Source organism: Engraulis encrasicolus, chromosome 7, assembly GCF_034702125.1.
Source record: "Engraulis encrasicolus isolate BLACKSEA-1 chromosome 7, IST_EnEncr_1.0, whole genome shotgun sequence".
NCBI classification, from domain to species: domain Eukaryota; kingdom Metazoa; phylum Chordata; class Actinopteri; order Clupeiformes; family Engraulidae; genus Engraulis; species Engraulis encrasicolus.
Genome location: NC_085863.1, coordinates 40,289,506 through 40,308,172, shown reverse-complemented (window position 1 = coordinate 40,308,172; position 18,667 = coordinate 40,289,506). Strand labels below are relative to the sequence as shown.

The 18,667-nt window shown below is 44.7% G+C and overlaps 1 protein-coding gene across 2 annotated transcripts in view; it reads right to left on the bottom strand.

The window, feature by feature from the left end:
• Positions 1-18,366, bottom strand: part of atp2a3 (ATPase sarcoplasmic/endoplasmic reticulum Ca2+ transporting 3) — an 83,867-nt gene extending 65,501 nt beyond the window's left edge. For both annotated transcript variants that reach the window (XM_063203533.1, XM_063203534.1), the window contains exon 1: positions 18,012-18,366. In XM_063203533.1, the coding sequence (XP_063059603.1) occupies positions 18,012-18,129 (118 nt within the window). In that variant the 5' untranslated portion in view covers positions 18,130-18,366. The remainder of the gene's footprint in view (positions 1-18,011) is intronic.
• Between the last annotated feature and the right edge of the window lie 301 nt (positions 18,367-18,667).

The following is an 18,667-nucleotide window of genomic DNA, read 5'->3' as shown; positions in this document are numbered from 1 at the left end:
ACCACCACCACCACCACTAGTTGGTTGCCAGGGTCTGCAGCCAACAACAGTAACAACACCACTACTCTGTCTTCTTTCAAGGTCTGCAATGGAATAAATATCGTTCCCTGATAAAAAGGAAAACACCACCATCACCACTAGTTGTGAGGGTCTGCAGTCAACAACAGTGACACCAACACTATCACTGCCACAGGCAATGGCACCATCATCCTGCTCTCTTTCAAAGTTATTACATTGATATAAATAGTAAGATTAAGATAGAGCTGGAATGTTCCAGGAGGTCTCGTGCAACCCAAACAAAAGGCCAAAAGAAGAAGAAAAAAAATGTTTCGGAAAATGATCGCACCATGAGGTCCTGTAAGGAGGCCAAAAAACTTGTAAATGGATACTTTGAAGAGGAGCTGCTGCACGTGCCACGCGCCTTTCTTTCTTTCTTTCTTTCTTTCTTTCCTTCATCCCGCTTTTCCTTTTTCAAAAAGACCCTTCACCACTGCAAGTGTAGCATGACTCCAATCAAGGAAAGAGGTTGCCGCCAAATCAGTCTAACCTCACAGCAGCTATTTCCACACTCTCTCACTCCAGGCCACCGCAGAGAAGGAGGCAGAGGGGGAAGAGGGAGGATGGGGTAGGATAGGGGAGGGGAGGGGAGGGAAGGGAAGGGGGTTTGCGGGCTCAGAAGTACATGTGATGACCTGAGGTTTTTGGAGGAGGCTGAAAACTGAATTAAAACAGCCATGTGTCAAGGCTTAATGCCCCGAGAGAAACACAAAAGAGGATTCCTCCTTCCTCTTCGGCACTGCTGTTGGCAGCACATGTCGTGTCGTGTCCTGGACTCATCTGGCCAGCAGGATGAAGGAAGGGCGTACATGACAGTGAGCTGAGTGAGCCAGTGAGTGAGCCACTGAAAATGTCAGAGAAGTCAGTTGAGTCTTCTCACAATCAACAAGAGCAATCAGAGATGGCAACGTGGCCCCCTGGCCAATACTAGATGCACATGATGTGTACGGCGACACCTGCAGGCAACCAAAACACTGCGGGTGGACACACAGATAGGCCAAGTTAATTAAAGGACAAGAAAGAAAAACAAAAAAAGAGCTAAGAGAGCACACCTCGGCCCTCCAGTGGACAGTAGCACACGCGCACCGCGAACAAACCAACCAACGGACGAACAACAACCTCAGACGATCACATACCCTCCTTGGTGCTTGGCGGAGGTAATAAAAAGGATAACCTGGGAGAGATGCCACACACCTTAGCACAATTAGAATTATTATTCCATCTCTGCATGTGCTTAAGCTCTGAAACAGGTGAAAGGAATCAATTGGACCCAGATGTTTTAAAAAGGAGATAGTGTTATTTTTGTGCTCGAGTTATTGTTAGAGCTGTGATTGTTGTCCAAAGGGTCCAACTGGCACGCAGAAATGAAATCAGTGCCCATAACTTGTCTCGTCACACACAGTGGAAACAGTACCCATAAAAAGGTCTTTTAACAAAAAAGTCCCAACGTTTTCCATATACCAGGTGTTGGGACATAAGCTACTTTCCCCCTTACTGTAGAACCTCCCTGCATGTGTAATGCTTTTATGGCAGACAGGCTGGCTACAGTGGCAAAACCTGGAAGACAAAGGGAGCCTTGGTGGCTGGGAGGGAGGGAGGGAAGGAGAGAGAGAGAGAGAGAGAGAGAGAGAGAGAGAGAGAGAGAGAGAGAGAGAGACAGAGAGAAAGAGAGAGAGAGAGAGAGAGAGAGAGAGAGAGAGAGAGAGAGAGAGAGAGAGAGAGAGAGAGAGAGAGAGAAGGGAAACAACGGGCAAAGGAAGTTGGGAGGGGAAAAAAGCAAGGGAGTGAGAGAGCAAGGGAGGGCGAGGGAAGGAGGGAGAGAGGAGAGGTAAAGAGTGAAGGAGGAGTGGAGGAGGGGTTGAACGGGGTTCCCCAGCCGCTCACTGCCAAGGATTCCCTCAGTCATCTGGGCTGTGTCAGCCTCGTCCTGCCCAGGCACATTCCAGCTTACTGACTTAACCCCAAACCCTCACTCATTTGCTCTCCTCTCATCTCTCCCTCTCATTCTGTCTCTCATTCTCCCTCTCTTTCTTTCACCCTCCCTCCCTCTCTCTCTTTCTCTCTTCTTGTTGTACATTTGCTGCCTGTTGCCGTCCCACTCCCTGTGCAGTGCAGACTGCGAAAAACAGGGGCCTGCCTGTTTACGCACCAAAACTAGCAGGGGGAAACACTTCCTGGACACAGTTGCCAACAACACTGCATGGCTTTCACGCCTGCGTCCAGGCCCGGACAGGCCAGAGCAGGGTGCCAAAGGGGAAATCTATAATGGGAACCAATAGCAGCACTCTGGACGGCTGCAGCCCAAGGCCAATGTTCTGTTGACATGGGCTGTCTTGTCGAGACGAGCTACCAAGAGGCTGCAGCCAAAATCCTAGCACCGGGAGCCCATCCACACCCTGAATTTGGTAAATTACGTACGTACATAATTATGTGCCTGTGTGCTCACCCTCAACAAGCATTTTGCCATTGGTTAGAACGTGTGAAACATTCTAAGCGTATCCATAATCCTGTCACGCCTAGGGTATGAACCAGGCTTAACCCATAGGAGCGCTACTGTAGTAGCGGTGTAGCTTGATAGCTCAGTTAGCACATATCGACATGACACCACCGCCCTCCATTACATAAAAAAACAAGCCAGAGGAGGAAGACCGCAAGAGCGGGACCTCGGAGGCCACAAGCTGACGAGAAACATGTCATCAACTTTATGAGGATGCAAGGCTTTTAAAAAAGAAACTTAAATGGCAAAACAACACACACAGAGCTGTGGCTTGGACTGCAATCCTATGCTCTCGCTCTCCTTCCTTTTCTCTCTCTCCCTCTCTCATGAGTGTATGAAGTTTTCAAAACAGGTTGCCATAGCTACTTGGCGTGCAGGCATGGCTGGAAAGAGCGTCTCAGTAGGTGACGTGGCTCGGGGCTACGGAGGGAGTGTCAAAATGGGCCCAAAATAAGTGTTATGCAATGCACAGGCCCTCCGTCGGTCCACTATGCCACACTGCTTGCAGGCAGGCCCAGGGCAGCGCAGCTAAAGGGAAGCATTCTCACCGGCCTCCAGGGCCACCACCACCACAGTACCCAGGGCTTCCCCCAGCCACAGTCAAGGCAGACACCTTCACAACAACCACCTCCCACCTTGACTATGTGCACTGAAGCCTACAGAGAAGGATTTTGTATTGCAAATGTAGATCCTAAATTTGTTCACCAAAAAACAGCATTGTATACAAAAAAGCAGCATATAAAACAGCGTATGAAACCAAAGCATGAAAACCATCTATTTTGAAGGAGTTCAACAAAATTGCTCAACGCAGCTTTTCCAGTCGCGATGGTCGCATCATGTCTCTGAAGAAGACGTTTCCAAACTCATCACAAGAAGCTGTCCCACTACCTGCCTACTAGACCCAGTGCCCACAAACCTTCTTCAAGACATTGCCCAAACAGTGGTCCCAGCAATCACATCCATCATGAACTCCTCACTCTCCTCCGGCACTGTCCCCTCCGCCTTCAAACAAGCAAGGGTGACACCACTACTGAAGAAGCCTACACTGAACCCTGCTCATGTCGAAAACTACAGACCTGTCTCACTGCTTCCCTTCCTATCCAAGACGCTAGAAAGGGCAGTTGCAAAGCAGGTCACCAACTTCCTAAACCAGAACGGATTACTGGACCCAAAACAATCTGGTTTCAGAAGTGGACATTCAACTGAAACTGCGTTACTCTCAGTGACTGAAGCTCTAAGGACTGCAAGAACGGAAGGACTATCCTCGGTCCTCATACTACTAGACCTGTCTGCAGCCTTTGACACAGTCAACCACAAGATCCTCCTGAGGATACTCAGAGCCATGGGAATCACAGGCGTTGTCCACTCATGGTTCAACTCCTACCTCTCTGGACGCACCTTCAGTGTGTCATGGCAAGGGAAGCTGTCTACGACTCACACCCTCTCCACAGGCGTACCCCAAGGATCAGTGCTGGGACCCCTTCTGTTTGCAATATACACCTCCTCCCTGGGACGTGTCATTCAAACACATGGGTTCTCCTACCACTGCTATGCTGATGACACCCAGATGTACCTGTCGTTCCGGCCAGAGGACACCACGGTTTCGGAACGCATCTCTGCCTGCCTCACCGACTTGTCAACATGGATGAAGGACCACCACCTACAGCTGAACCTGGCCAAGACAGAGCTCCTGGTGATCCCAGCTAAAGAGTCGCTCAGTCACAACATCAACCTCAAGATAGGCTCCACCATCGTGACCCCAAACAAAGTCGCCAAAAACCTCGGCGTCATGATTGATGATGAGCTGTCATGCTCCAACTACATCAACTCGGTCACCCGGACCTGTCGAATCCAGATGTCCAACGTACGGAATATCAGACCTGTGCTGACACAATATTCTACACAACGACTGGTCCAGGCCACGGTCCTGTCCCGCGTTAACTACTGCAACTCACTCATGACAGGTCTACCTGCTTGTGCGCTAAAGCCTCTGCAGATGATCCAGAATGCGGCGGCACGGTTGATTTTCAATCAACCCAAAAGGACCCATGTTACTCCTCTATTTATTGAGTTGCACTGGTTACCGATCGCCGCCCGGATCAAGCACAAGGCATTGACCCTTGCCTACAAAACCATCACAGGAACGGCCCCAGCTTATCTGAAGGACCTACTAACGCCTTATGTTACTGGAAGAGAACTGCGCTCATCCAGCACAAGCCGTCTGGCTCTGCCATCCAGTCGCTCTAGGTACTCCCAGTCAAGATTGTTCTCCGTTGTGGTACCCAAGTGGTGGAACAGTCTCCCAGAGGCAGCAAGACTGAGCACATCTCTTGCAGCTTTCAAGAAACAACTAAAGACATTCCTCTTTCGAGAGAATCTACTAGACTAATGCTTGAACTGGCCTTGCCCCAGGGCAGACTCCTGACATGATGTTTAGTTTAGTTTAGTTTAGTTTAGTTTGTGAGTGTGTGTTTGTGCGTGTGTGTACTCGTTATTTACTCCTTATATTTAAAAAAAAAAAAAAAAAACTAACCCCTCTTTGCAACTGCACTTGTTGTTCTGTATATCTCCTGTGCACTTTGTATTTGCTTGTGATGTTGGCTTGATTATGTCCTCTTTTGAAAGTCGCTTGGTTATAAAGCGTCTGCCAAATGCAATGTAATGTAATGTAATGTAATGATAGCGGTTCCGAACTCCCGATGCACCTTGACTACATTAAGTTCTGTAGGAAACACTGTATTCCCCCAAAACACTAACAGGGCCACACTTACAAAAATTAGACTACAACTAAATCTAGGCCTCCAGGAACAACTCCAAAGTCATCCTTTGGACACTATAATGCATTACAGCAAGCTTCCTGTGGATGATGTATATAGGGCAGGGTAATATCCCTGCTGCAGATAGCATTTTTGCCTTATTTTAACACTTAGCATTAAAGTGTTATACTGTAGGTATAAATGGGCCATTGTAAAGGGGATGGATGAGGTCGCTCACTCACTTCAACAGAAATGCAAAGGAGTCTAGAGTAGAGAAGAGTAGACCAAATCGTTTTATTAATACCAAATGAAATGTGCCTACCATGCACAAAATGCAGATTACAAGACAAAGCAAACATATTGCAGGAGAGCAAACACATCTGCATACATCCTGTAATAATAAACTGATCAAACATAATGCACACATCTGCATTGTACAAGAATTAACGTTAATTTGGCTCCAACCTGCAGTGTTAACTCACTGACTTTATTTGACTGTTCTGAGCATATATGGCCCCACTCAAGTGTTACATTCAACTCTGAGTTAACACTTAGAGAGTTGCATTTAACACCATTTTGGAGTGTATATGGATTCACAGAGTTAATTCGACACTCAAGGAGTTCTCATTTAACACTACAATCAAGTGGTTCCATATGAGCTCAGAATAGTGTTGAATTAACACTGCAACGTTTCCTCTGTGGCTACAGTATCTGGGGGCATAGAGCTAGCACAGACACAGACAGAGTGGTGAAGCAGAGTGATGGTGCTGCATGCAGCCGCAGGAGCAGCCCTGGCTGAGTAAAGCCCCGAGGAGGATGACTCAGAGGGGATGACGATCTGAAGGGCTCAGCCAGCCAGTGTTCCCCCTCAGACACACACCACACGCTGGGCAGTACTCGCTCCAGTCAGTATTCGCATTTTGTGTGAATGTGTGTGAGAGACAGAGAAAAGGTGAACGAGAGACAGCGAGAGAGAAAGAGTCTATGTGTGCGCGTGTGTGTACACAGAAGTGTATGTACTGGGTTGGACTGTGAATGTGCTAGTGCACTGGTTCCCAAACTGGGGGTCAGGGCCCCTAGGGGGTTAACAGAGGCACTGAAGGGCGGTTGCGGACAAAAGGGACTTGTATTCACTTGTATGGTATTTGCTGTCCTGTCTGTGGAACTCTAGCAATATTATTAGACAGACTATTAATGGAATATCTAGCAACATTAAATCGACAAAAAAATGCCTAGGCAATTCCAAAAGAGGGTCCCCGTTGAAAAAGGTTTGGGAACCACTGTGCTAGTGAGTGAGAGAGAGATATGGATAGATACACATCTGTACATACCCAAAAGGAAGACAGAGACAGAAAAAGTGTGTGTGTGTGTGTGTGTGTGTGTGTGTGTGTGTGTGTGTGTGTGTGTGTGTGTGTGTGTGTGTGTGTGTGTGTGTGTGTGTGTGTGTGTGTGTGTGTGTGTGTGTGTGTGTGTGTGTTCAGAGAAAGGGTGGACACTGGCCATGGATGGAGAGAGGGGGCCTTGGGGCTCAGGTGCTGCATGTCACCTGTGGAAGCACAGCAGATGCTACACTGCTACTAGCCACTAGCCACCAGCTGTGCAGTGTTTTAATGCCCAATTAGGCAGCATGAGCGGCACGAAGACACACGTCTGTGAACAAAAGGGTGATCACAGATAACACCATCACACAATAAGATCATAACTAAATTGTCATAATGAGCAGAGCGCTCTTTTTTCCTGATACTGAAGGATGCATACGTTTTGAAACTTTCTTTGAAACTTATTAAAAAGCATGTTTTCTCTGTTCACTTCTAACAAGGTATACTCTTATAGGGGCACATCATAACAGGAACTAACAGTAACATGGTCACCAATGAATCATTAACAAACAAGAGCACTGCTAGAGCACAGACCACGCTGGCTCAGACCATCACCAAAAAGAGAATATGTTGAGTCATGATGCACATAATCATGCTATCAAAACATCTAAACGATTGATGCAAGCATTGATGATCTACAGTAAAAGCAAACAATAAAATAAATCAACAACAAAACATGACCTTCCCTGGAGGAGGTAATTAAAAGAAATAAATAACAGAATATAAAGCAGTCAAACTAAATGGAATACTTTTCAACCCTCAGCTGGAGAAGATGCCAGGGACTGCAGAGGCTGCTGGCTAAATTCCAGTTCCTCCTGACCTCGCTCGAGTGCCCTTGATCAAGACACTGAATTCCAAAACTGTGGTGTGGTCTAAAATGGTAGTCAATGACAAAGCTGGTTTGTATAAGTTTAGGCAAGAGAATTAAGCCCTAGGCTTAGGATATCTTGGGATCTAAAGGGTGCTTTTCTTGGTTAACTAAACAAGCTGAACTAGCACGTTTACCACCCTTGAAGTTAAACCCACTGTTCATCAATGTGCAAACAAGTTAACATTTTTGCATAGCATTAGACATCCTTCGCTATGAATAATCCTAAAACTGTTTAAATGAATGGTTTATGTACAGCTTGTGGTACAGACTGCTCCAAAATAAACACTCCATGGAAACTACTAGAATGTGAAATCGTCGCGCCTACAGCTACATCCCACAACACTAAGCTTCACCTCATCATGGAATTCCCGCAGCTTGCAGTTTATCTCACAACGGCAGATGTTAAATGTAAACAAAGGTATCCCTGGTGGCACCATTACCATCACTTGTCTGCCTAAAGCAAACAGCAACAGAACTTCCCCCCGGCAAATTATGTGTACTGCAACACAACTAAACTTTCCTTTCCGATTTGTACTGGACTGTATGTCTGTCCTTTTCCCTCCTTGCTGCTTAGCTTGTGGGATAAGAATGAAATCAGTACAGGCCTATTTGATATAGCCACAGGTGATGCCAGTGTTTCCTGCAGTTAGCTAGGATTAGCTAGTATGAGAGACATGTAAATATCATGATTGGAAAGACTATGTTGTGTAGTTTCATATGAAATCCCTCCAAAATAATTAGTCTGCACAATTTTGTTAAACAAATGTAGAAATTACATTCCCAATACAAAATCCTTTATGGAGGACCTAGTGAAGGTAGGCGTTTGTTGTCAAGGTAGACACCTCAGTGATGAGGGAAACCCTTGATGCTCAATAATCATCACAGCAGTGTGCCATTTGCATAACTTTAAAAAACAGCAACATTCACATTGAAAACCAGAGATGCCATATATGGGAAACGCTGCGGAAACTGCTCTGCCTTCTTGTGCAAGCAAGGCCCTGGCACAGGTCCCTGGAAACGGGGGCAACTCAACTGCCATACCTCTGCTCATAATCAGAGACTTGTCAAAGCACCGACATGCCTCTACCTGACTGCTCTGCGTAAAGAGGGCAAAGCCTTGCAGCACAACAGTGGACTACTACTACTACAATAAAAAACAACATTCAGTTCACCGTGTTGTGTAATTGTTAGCATTTCACCACGCTAGCAAACACCGCAGCTCAGGTATCGAATGAGAAGAGAGCAGGATGCAGGTAGGCGAGCAGGATGAAGCATGGCTGTTTGTCATGTGATGCAGCCCAGAGCACTCCATTAAAGACCCTTTCCAAATTCTTATTCCGAGATCTTGGCCAACTAACTGAGGGCATGGTTTGTTTACATAGTGCTAGAAAAGTTTAATATTAAATTCAGAATTTCATTCAAGCCTGGGCTGCATGTTGAAATAAAGACACGTTTTAAGTTATATCTAGTTGAAGTTACCTTGTATGGTCCTACTATGGAAAAAAACATCAGAAGCCAATCTTATTGCCATCTCTCAACTGTACGGTCACTATGTCAGGTGGTTCCTCTTGGACTCATTAAACTGGTGCCACCTTTGCTTCAAAGGGCTGCTGGGTATAAAAACACCAAAAGGTATTTATGTGGCAAGCTTAATTTATTTAACCCAGAGCCAGAGGTAGCCGTAAAGCTGAAAGAAGAAGAAACCGTTGGCATGTATTTTGTTAAGAGAATTAAGCCTTGGCCACCTCTATTAACTGGTTTACTACTTCTGGGTAGTCTAAATCAGGCTTATCCCTTAACCACCTTCGCATAAACCTCACAACGCACGCACGCACACGCCCGCACACACAACAAAGAGGCAAATATAAACAGACTTCATAGATCAGTTGTGCTATGAATAGCTTAGCGATAACTGGCCTTAGCTAAATCAGAGCTAAGTAGTAAACTATGTAATGAAGTGCCATGTTGTTTATACTTCTCCAATAGCAATGCAACAACAGGAGGTTCATTTAATGACAGGTTAAGCACTTAGGCTGAATGCATTAACCAGATTTATAATTAAGCCTTTGTTTGTGGTACCATACAACCCTCCGGTGAAGTACAGTATGTGCACTCTTTCACAACACCATAGAGCAGAGATGTCAAACACAAATTCAAAGGGGGCCAAATTGAAAATGTTGGATGAAGTCACGGGCAGAACTCAATATTTATTTGTCCAAAATAGGCTAAAATTGTGCGTGCACCCTTAAAGGGACACTGTGCTGGAAATGGTCACAAAAAGGTACTGCAACTATGCTGCTCATTGAAACTGGGCTGCCTATTGCCAAATTTGATCTTTACATGAAAGTTTTCTGCGTAATAAACAAATATTTTCTAGTATGTTCCAAGTACAGTAATTTTTGCAGCTAAAAATGGCTATTTTTGGAAATTTAAAATGGCGGACCATGGAGAAGATCCCCCTTTTCATGTATGAAAAGTGCAATTTTTCCAGTCATAATGAATACTTAGAATTTGAAGCTGGTGGTAAGTATTCATGAAAAAGGTAACATTAGTGAATGGGCAGCATGAATTCTGGAAATAAACAACTAAAAATCTTAGTGTCCCTTTAAAGCATCTTTGTAGGCCTATGTTTTTTTGTTTTTTTGCTTCAACAAGGAATGCTCAATTTGTGCTCATCACAATGACAAATAAAAGATATTGTATTTAAATGTTCCTAAACATACTGTATTCTGTTGACTGAGTGGGAGATATTACATTGGCTTCAGGCTACTTACATTCCTATGACACATAAGTTTCATGCTCAAGTCATGTTACTGTATATTAATGGTGTGTGTGGGCCAACTCTAATACACATTTGAAATGATCTCCCTGCCATAGAGAGGGCCTTTCTTACTCTGAACAGAAGTTTTTTCAAGTATGGCCTAAGCACCACAAACAACAGTGCAGCAACAAATACAGTATATCACTAATCATTGTGTCAAAGTTACATTTCTGTAATGCTTTCCTATGAAAAGATATACTCAAAAATCTGCAAAACTGTGAGGGGTGTATTCACTTTCGTGATATACTGTATGCAGTGACACATCTGTGATGCGTCAGGTCAATAGACCCTTTCCTCAAAAACTGAAGAAGGGTCCATTGACCCAAAGCGCCAAAGGAAAAAAAAATGTGAGAGCAAAAATATCCTGTTTTAAATCCTGTCCAGTTCATATCCAGTCTTTAACCTGATTTGATGTCTCCATCTGAACAAACACATATGCAGAACTACTAGATAGAGTATTAGAGGACATTGACTTCAAAAGCACTGCTGAAAACTAGATGCTGACACAAGCGACCCACTACCCCTGCCAACCCCTTCTTGCTGGGAGTGAGTCAACACGCTGCCACCATGGAGGAGGTGATGACTGCAATAGCAGGAGGTGAGAATCAGAGACAAGTGACATGTGAACGCAGGGGAGAGAGAGAGAGAGAGAGAGAGAGAGAGAGAGAGAGAGAGAGAGAGAGAGAGAGAGAGAGAGAGAGAGAGAGAGAGAGAGAGAGAGAGAGAGAGAGAGACAAGGGGTGGAACCAAGACAGGCAGGTGAATTGTGTAGCGATCTGTACAGTACAGAGACACAAGACACAAGAGCCAGCACAAATACAGAGGGTAGATGTAGCATGTGAAAACACAAAATGTACCCTCATTCCATCTATGTAACGGAATGCAACCAACTAAGATTAAGTATAGAAAATAATGGTGGAACAGCAGCATTTCTCAATTGTAATCTTTTTGTGGGTGGGAGACGTGACGCCTTGTTTTTTCGTAACATTGGTTAAAAACCTACAAAACTGTTATTTTTCCTTTAAAAAACAAATGTCAATGAAAGAAGATGTGGTACATTATGTTTCATATTAGTCTTAGATGAGAAGAAACATATTTGTTAAGATTTATGTAAAGGTTTATATGTCAAATATCCTGCGGTGTGACTGTAACATTAATGAAACCTGGAATATAACATATATATATAAATTAACCAACAACATTTTGAATAATGTATGAAGCATTTGGCATGATTGCATAAATATTAACTTTATATTAAGATATGTGAATGTGGAAAAAACTCAAGGCAGTAATGTTAACTACAAGTTCAATTTCGTAACACAAATTGCGTCCTGTGGGGTGACATGTATGTCAATGTTTGTGAATGGGCAGCTGCAAGGCCAACTACAAGGGTTTGAAAGACTGGCTCCTAACCAGTCAGTACCTCAGTTATTGGAGAGTGCTGTGGAAGTTTAAGGTGACTCTTAACCTCTTAATATGTCTTCATATTGCAATCTTTCTGTCACGCAATGCTTAGGTTCATTTTATGGTGTCCTGTGGTGTGACTGGTCTTATAGAAGGGAAAAAAGTTTTTTATAAATGAAAACACATATTAAGATTAAACACAATATCATTATCAAGTTAGCATGAGCTCAGATGTCAGTCATGTATACAAAAGGATTAAAATGGCCATAATGCAGTGAATTCCCTGTGGTGTGACTCCATTTTCCTGTGGTGTGACATGCCTATGCAATGTGTTGATGCGGGACACATTTTCCCAAAAATGGCAAAAATAAGGTGAAATTCCACAGACCACTAAGTGCTTTATTTTTTTCTATTTTTTTCCAATTTTTATCCATAATTTTTTTCAGAAATTTGAAAAACTTTTTTTTTTTTGCGTTACGCCCTTAAACGTCAACCACCCTTGTGTCTTTCAACTACGCATTTCCTCATCTCTTTATTATTTGAGGCCATATAAACTAAACTACCAAATAAATTGTTGTGAGGGGTAGAAAGAAATTACATTTAAGCTGTTTGGGGCCTTTACTGCATGCTGCAGTTATTACTGCTCAAATGCATAGTTCTCCAGGAAGAGTGACAGTTGAGAAGAGAAAAGATATGACAACGATAAACATGAGGAAGAGAGAAAAATTCTGGCTGGTGATGCTGAGGGACGCATTCACACACTCGTCTCACACACAGAGAAACACACACACAGAGACACACACACACACACACGAGGTTGGTGTTGGTGCCGTTTGCCCTTCCATCAGACCCACCTCCTGCAGACACGACACGGCTGTTAGCCTTGTAAACACATGGCTACAAAACAGACCTGTAACAGGCCACACTGTGTGTGTGTGTGTGTGTGTGTGTGTGTGTGTGTGTGTGTGTGTGTGTGTGTGTGTGTGTGTGTGTGTGTGTGTGTGTGTGTGCGTGTGCGTGTGTAAAAAGGTGCATGTGTGCGTTGCCACAATGTGGAGCTAGCTAGAAGAGCAAACAACATTCTCTTGGTACACAGCTGCAAAACAAAAACTTGAGACTGAGAGAGAAAGAGTGAGAAAGACAGAGTGAGAAAGTGAGATAGTAAGATAGAAAAAAAGTGCTGCTACTTCCTCTCCCGTACACACATTGCGCGGACGGAACTAACTAGTCAGACACAGCGAAAACAATGATCAGAGACACCTTCCCAAAAACAAAACCCACTGTAACACACTGATACAGTACACTTGGGTAATACTCACACCATCACATGGTACTGGTACAATACACTTAGTATGATACTGGCAGAAGAGGGAAAGACTACCGTCTCTATAAAGATGACGATACACGGTGCAGTTTCGAGCAATGTTTCTGGGCATGGACATCAGTATTAAAAGATGTCGTTTGGGCTGCTTATCACAATATTATTTTTAGCAAGTGAAATCAAATCAGCATCACCCAACTATTTTAACCATTCCAATACACATCATTAGGAGCGAACCATCGTGTTGCCTGCCAATATTGCTCAAAATGTCGTTGTATGTACCATTACCCTAACTGTTTAGCTCTGCTGAAAGCGTGAGGTTTGGAGCCAGAGTGCTAAAACAATGTTAGCATGCAGACACTTGGCTGACAAGTGAGGACTCAGACAGTCTGTAGCAGCACCTGCAGTGAATATACTGGGGCTTAGCCGGCTTAGGGGCCCGACCAGCCTCTCTGGCAGTGAGCATGTGTACACACAGCATTATGCAAACCACACAGCCGGCCATGGCAGAGTGTTATGGGCGCACCCCTGTCAAAACAGCTGCTGAACACCACTGTTTTTTTTTGTTACCCAGAGTGCATCTGTCAGTTATCTGTTTACACAAAAAATGACCTGGAACTACTGGTAAGGTCAAGGTCAATGTCATACCTGATGAAGGCGGTTGTTTGTGATGGGCAACCTGGACTCATGAACTCAAACTGGTGCCACATATTCTAAAAGACCTGGTTTAACCTGTCCAAATGCCCTTATTTTGAACAAATGCCCCCTTGGCCTCATCATAAGCCTCCCAACGCCCCTTTGTCCCCTTCATAAGCCTGACAACGCCCCCATTAGTAACAAAAAAATGACATGGACTAATGCCCCCAATGGCAACTAAGCACCCCCCTCTCAGCTGTATCATTCTGAACGCCCCCCTAGAGCGCCCTAACGCCCCCTGGGGGGCTGTATCGCCCCCGTTGAGAAACACTACCCTAATTGGACAGGTAAAAGCAGTGTTTTGTAATATGTGAGACTGAACTGTAGCTTCTGAATCAATGTTGCCCAACACTGAGCCGGCCACCAGCATAGAGTCCCCTCTGTAAGCGTGTGGATGTGGGGTAGCTATGGCACTTTGTGTCGAACAACACATAAATCAGGCCACAAGGATATTGCCCATCAACACATTACAATAGAGCTAATTTTTTAATACACTTTTAGGGCAGTAGATCTTCGGAGTTTGTCTTCCCGTGTAGCAACAACGGCTCCCTTTGCGGTGACACTCTGGGTGCATCCCAATATGTGACCTTGCCTCCTCCACTTGCCTCCTCCACTTGCTTCTCGTCATGATGACATCACTGACAACAGCATTATATTTCAATATCTTGCAAAAGCTCAATTGTTAAGTCTTTTTCTCATTTGCAATTGGGATGGTGAATGAAAAACAGTCCCTCAAAAGTTGTTGTGGCGAGGCTGACAGCTGGGAAACTTTATCGTTTTCTCCACGGAGGAGGGGCCAGGAGGCGGGACGAGGAGACAAGCACAAGTGGAGGAGGCAAGGACACATATTGGGATGCACCCTCTTTCATGCCAGCCAAGCATACAAAAAAACAGCAATTTCCTGTGCTACCATACAGTGACAGTCACAGAAGGGTGCCATTGGGGCAGCTCTGTGTGTGACAATGAGCCGCAACGGACAGCTACTACAATGCGTTGAACAGGCTGTCTTTCCCTAGTCACCAAAACAGCAGCCACATTAGTGTCACCTGGCCACCACAGCTGGAGTCTTTGGTGAGGTGGCAAATCTGACCTTAAAGCCATTTACGTATGTGCGATGTGGTATTGTGTGAATGGACTGTAATACGTGTGTGTGTGTGTGTGTGTGTGTGTGTGTGTGTGTGTGTGTGTGTGTGTGTGTGTGTGTGTGTGTGTGTGTGTGTGTGTGTGTGTGCATGTGTGTGTGCATGTGTGTGTGCATGTGTGTGTGCATGTGTACCCTATCTGGCTCCTCTGTTTTTAACAGCTTGTATGCAACACTAATTGTTCTGGGTAAAACATTGCTTCGTGTCACTATGTACCATGTATATCGTTAAAACGACAATAAAACCCACTTGACATGACATGCCCACCTACTGATGTTCATGACTGTATGTGGAAATACCTCTTAGCTTCACGAGCACAGTACACATTGCCATTTTGGTTTACATGTGCATCCTCTAACAGTCAGTCAGTGTTACCATTAGTGACCTGCAAATAGCAAAAACGGCACATTTGATGTCCTCTACATAATTCTACTGTACGACAAAGGGTTGTGTGTGTGTGTGTGTGTGTGTTTAAAATAACCTTACAGTCTAGCCAAAAACATTTACTCATGGCCGATTCCCCATCCATTTCAGACACACTGTACAAGTAGCTGATGGCACAATGATTACCCCCTCTTCTTCAACACACACACACACACACACACACACACACACACACACCTTTTATTTTACAGCTCCAGGGGGGTATTTGGCCCACGGAGAGAAGGCCTTGTGTTCTAATACTGGAATGTTATGTCTGCGTCTGGGAGACTGGCGAGTCATATATCTTTTTCCCTGGAATGCAGTTACAGTACCTCCTATGGAGTGCCGTTTGAAAGAATGCTGGAACTTTACAGAGGTTTCCTCCTAGGGGGGTTTCTCACACACACACACACACACACACACACACACACACACACACACACACACACACACACACACACACACACACACACACACACACACACACACACACACACACACACACACACACACACACACACACACACACACACACACACACACACACACACACACACACACCTCCCTCTACCCCTCCTTCTCACTCCCTCTGTGCATGTCATACCTTGTCCAAGGCCATGATTCTCCCACTGCAATGACTCCAGATATACGTCTGTTTGTTTCAGATTATATGCGTTTCTTTTACTCCCCACAGTGAACGCTTAAGAGCTTTCAGTGCATGTGTTTATCACATTATATACCATAAACACCTCTTTGGGGAGGAGATAAACAGAGCCTAAAAATAACTACCAACTGTAAACAAGTATTAAACTCACTGTACACTTAGTTGCATGCAGAGGCATTCGGTCTACATGCACTAAATAAATGTCAGAAATGTAATCTGCACATCAGCTTTATCCAGCGTATTGCAGACCAAGTCGTTTAGGTTTGCAAGCAGCACGATTACAGAGAACAAGTCAAAAGAGGAAAGGGTATCCCCTGCTACGTTTATCTCTTCACTGAAACAGGCAGGAAGTTGACAGCTCAAACCGAGAGCGACGCTATCTGAACAAGATGTTGCTTTTTCCATGAGGTCATCATGGCAGGGCAGGCCTACGGGGCACCGCTGCGCTGCGGCTGCCTTCTGCAACAAAAGGCTCGCTGTGTCGCCCTCGTAACTGCTGCGCCACACGACCGCCACCACCAGCAGCAGCAGCAGCAACACCACAGTAGAACGAGGACAACCTGGTTGTAAAAACCAAGATGCGGTCCAGGAGTCACAAACGCTTGCATAGTGCTTGGGTCACGCGCACCGCGTCCGTTCTGTTTAAAAATGAATGCAGGGTTGTTTGCCTTTTGAACTTACGCAGAGTTCAGTTCAACTAAAATACTGCTGACACGGATGCGAGGGACAAATGGTAGATTGATGGTAGATTGCTTACTGTACTCAGACTAGTTGAGCATAACGACTTTTATAGACTAGGTGTCTTTGGAGCCAAGAAAGCAAAATTTAAACACTACATCGTTGCAGTTTTGCACAGTGTTCCCTCACCCCACACAAACCACTCCAGGAAGCCGTGAAGAATAGATGCGTCCTGATACAGCCGCACACTTTCACTACTGCAGTGAGCAACGCATCCCCATCTCAAAGGCCAATTTGCCGCTTATTTATGTAAACGTCTCAGTGAAAGAGGAAGAAAGGCGTGTAGTCTATGCCACTATGTTGTTGGATGCAGTGCTATACGAAATCGGATCCCAAAAAGTTTCAATGTTGTGTATATGCTACAGTAGCCCAATAGATCAGTTTCACCACCGAGGAAGTGCAAAACTGGTTGCTCAAGTTTTCCCCCTGAGGTGTTGCAGTAACAGGTGCAGTATTATCCAATTGCAAAAGTAAAACGATTAGTTCTAGTTCTAGGCACCGCTGTCTTCACGGAAGTCATTTTTACTTCTTTCAGCCTCATGGATGCTCAATTCGAAGATAGCCATTTGTACTCGCTCTATGCCTAAATGCGAGCTCTCACTATTTTGTCCAAGCAGGCAAAATCTATCCATCAACATTTCGAAAAGTAGCGCAGGCGATGTTACTTGGCTACGCGTCGTAGTAACTTGTCAGAGGTTGGCACCGTGCGCATTCTCCATCGCACCAAACAGCAAGATAAACAACGTGCGAGATTAAAAAAAAGATCTAAATGACCGTGCAGCAGCTGGCGTTTATACTTTGACCATTTGATCATATTTTGACAAGCAACCTTTTACCGTCTCACGCGGTGCTTACAAACACATGGGACAAAACTCGGAGACCACTTTCCCGAGAAGCTCACCTGTGCGTCATCGGTACGGAGCTGTATAATTTACCAATATACAATGTGGTTTTACACGACTGCTCTGAAGTGTACATCAAAACATCAATAGAAATACAGTAGATATAAAGCCGAGGACTCAACTGTCTGTCACGAATTGGCATGGTGGAGTAGCCAAATAGATGCTGTTACACCATTTGTGGCTCTTTTTTCCGACAAGGAAATGGTTAGACGCTACCCGCTCCAAAACTACTCATAGGCTACTCGATGCTTGTATGCAATGAGAAGGATAGACTAACTATACAAATACACTTTACAAATACAAAAACAAAGTGAATTGGTAAATGGAGCATGCGACTCACCGTTGGGTCCATATTTCTCAAAATTGATTTTCACTTGTTCAAGGGTCAGTCCAGTGTTTTCGTTCACACCGAAGTTTTCTAAAACTTCAGATGCTGTTTTAGTGTGGGCGTTTTCCATCTTAGAGCACGGTCTACAGCAATGACCTTAAATACATGAATTAACTTAAACGTGCCCGGATCGATTATATGGAAGATAAATAATCAACTGGATTTTCTAACGAGGTGCGCTGACTGCCAAGTGGAGGTGGGTTGGTGATGCCTACCACCTGCCCCTTCTGCAAGCCGACGAGCTCAGTCAGCCGTACCTACGGAGTCCGTATTGCAAAGCAGCCTATTACCCAATAAGCGAGATAGATATCTCCACTTCTTGGGAAGGTGTGCTCCTCTCGCTCGGCCCGCCTCTTTTTCATGAGTGAGCGTGTTTGAGCAGCGGGCTCGCGCTGCTATTGGCTCGCGTTACCTGAATCAAGGCAGAGTCAGAGAACAGTCATCGCTTGGCAGCGTTTCATTCGACACAGTCACGATTTGGAACTACATTTTTATGAATTGAGAACAACTGCATGTTGTGGATGAATAGAAATGTGCTGATGTGAGTCTTTATGTGGATTGGGTTGAGTGAGGTAGGTCATAGAGATGTTTAAACCCCTTCAAAACAA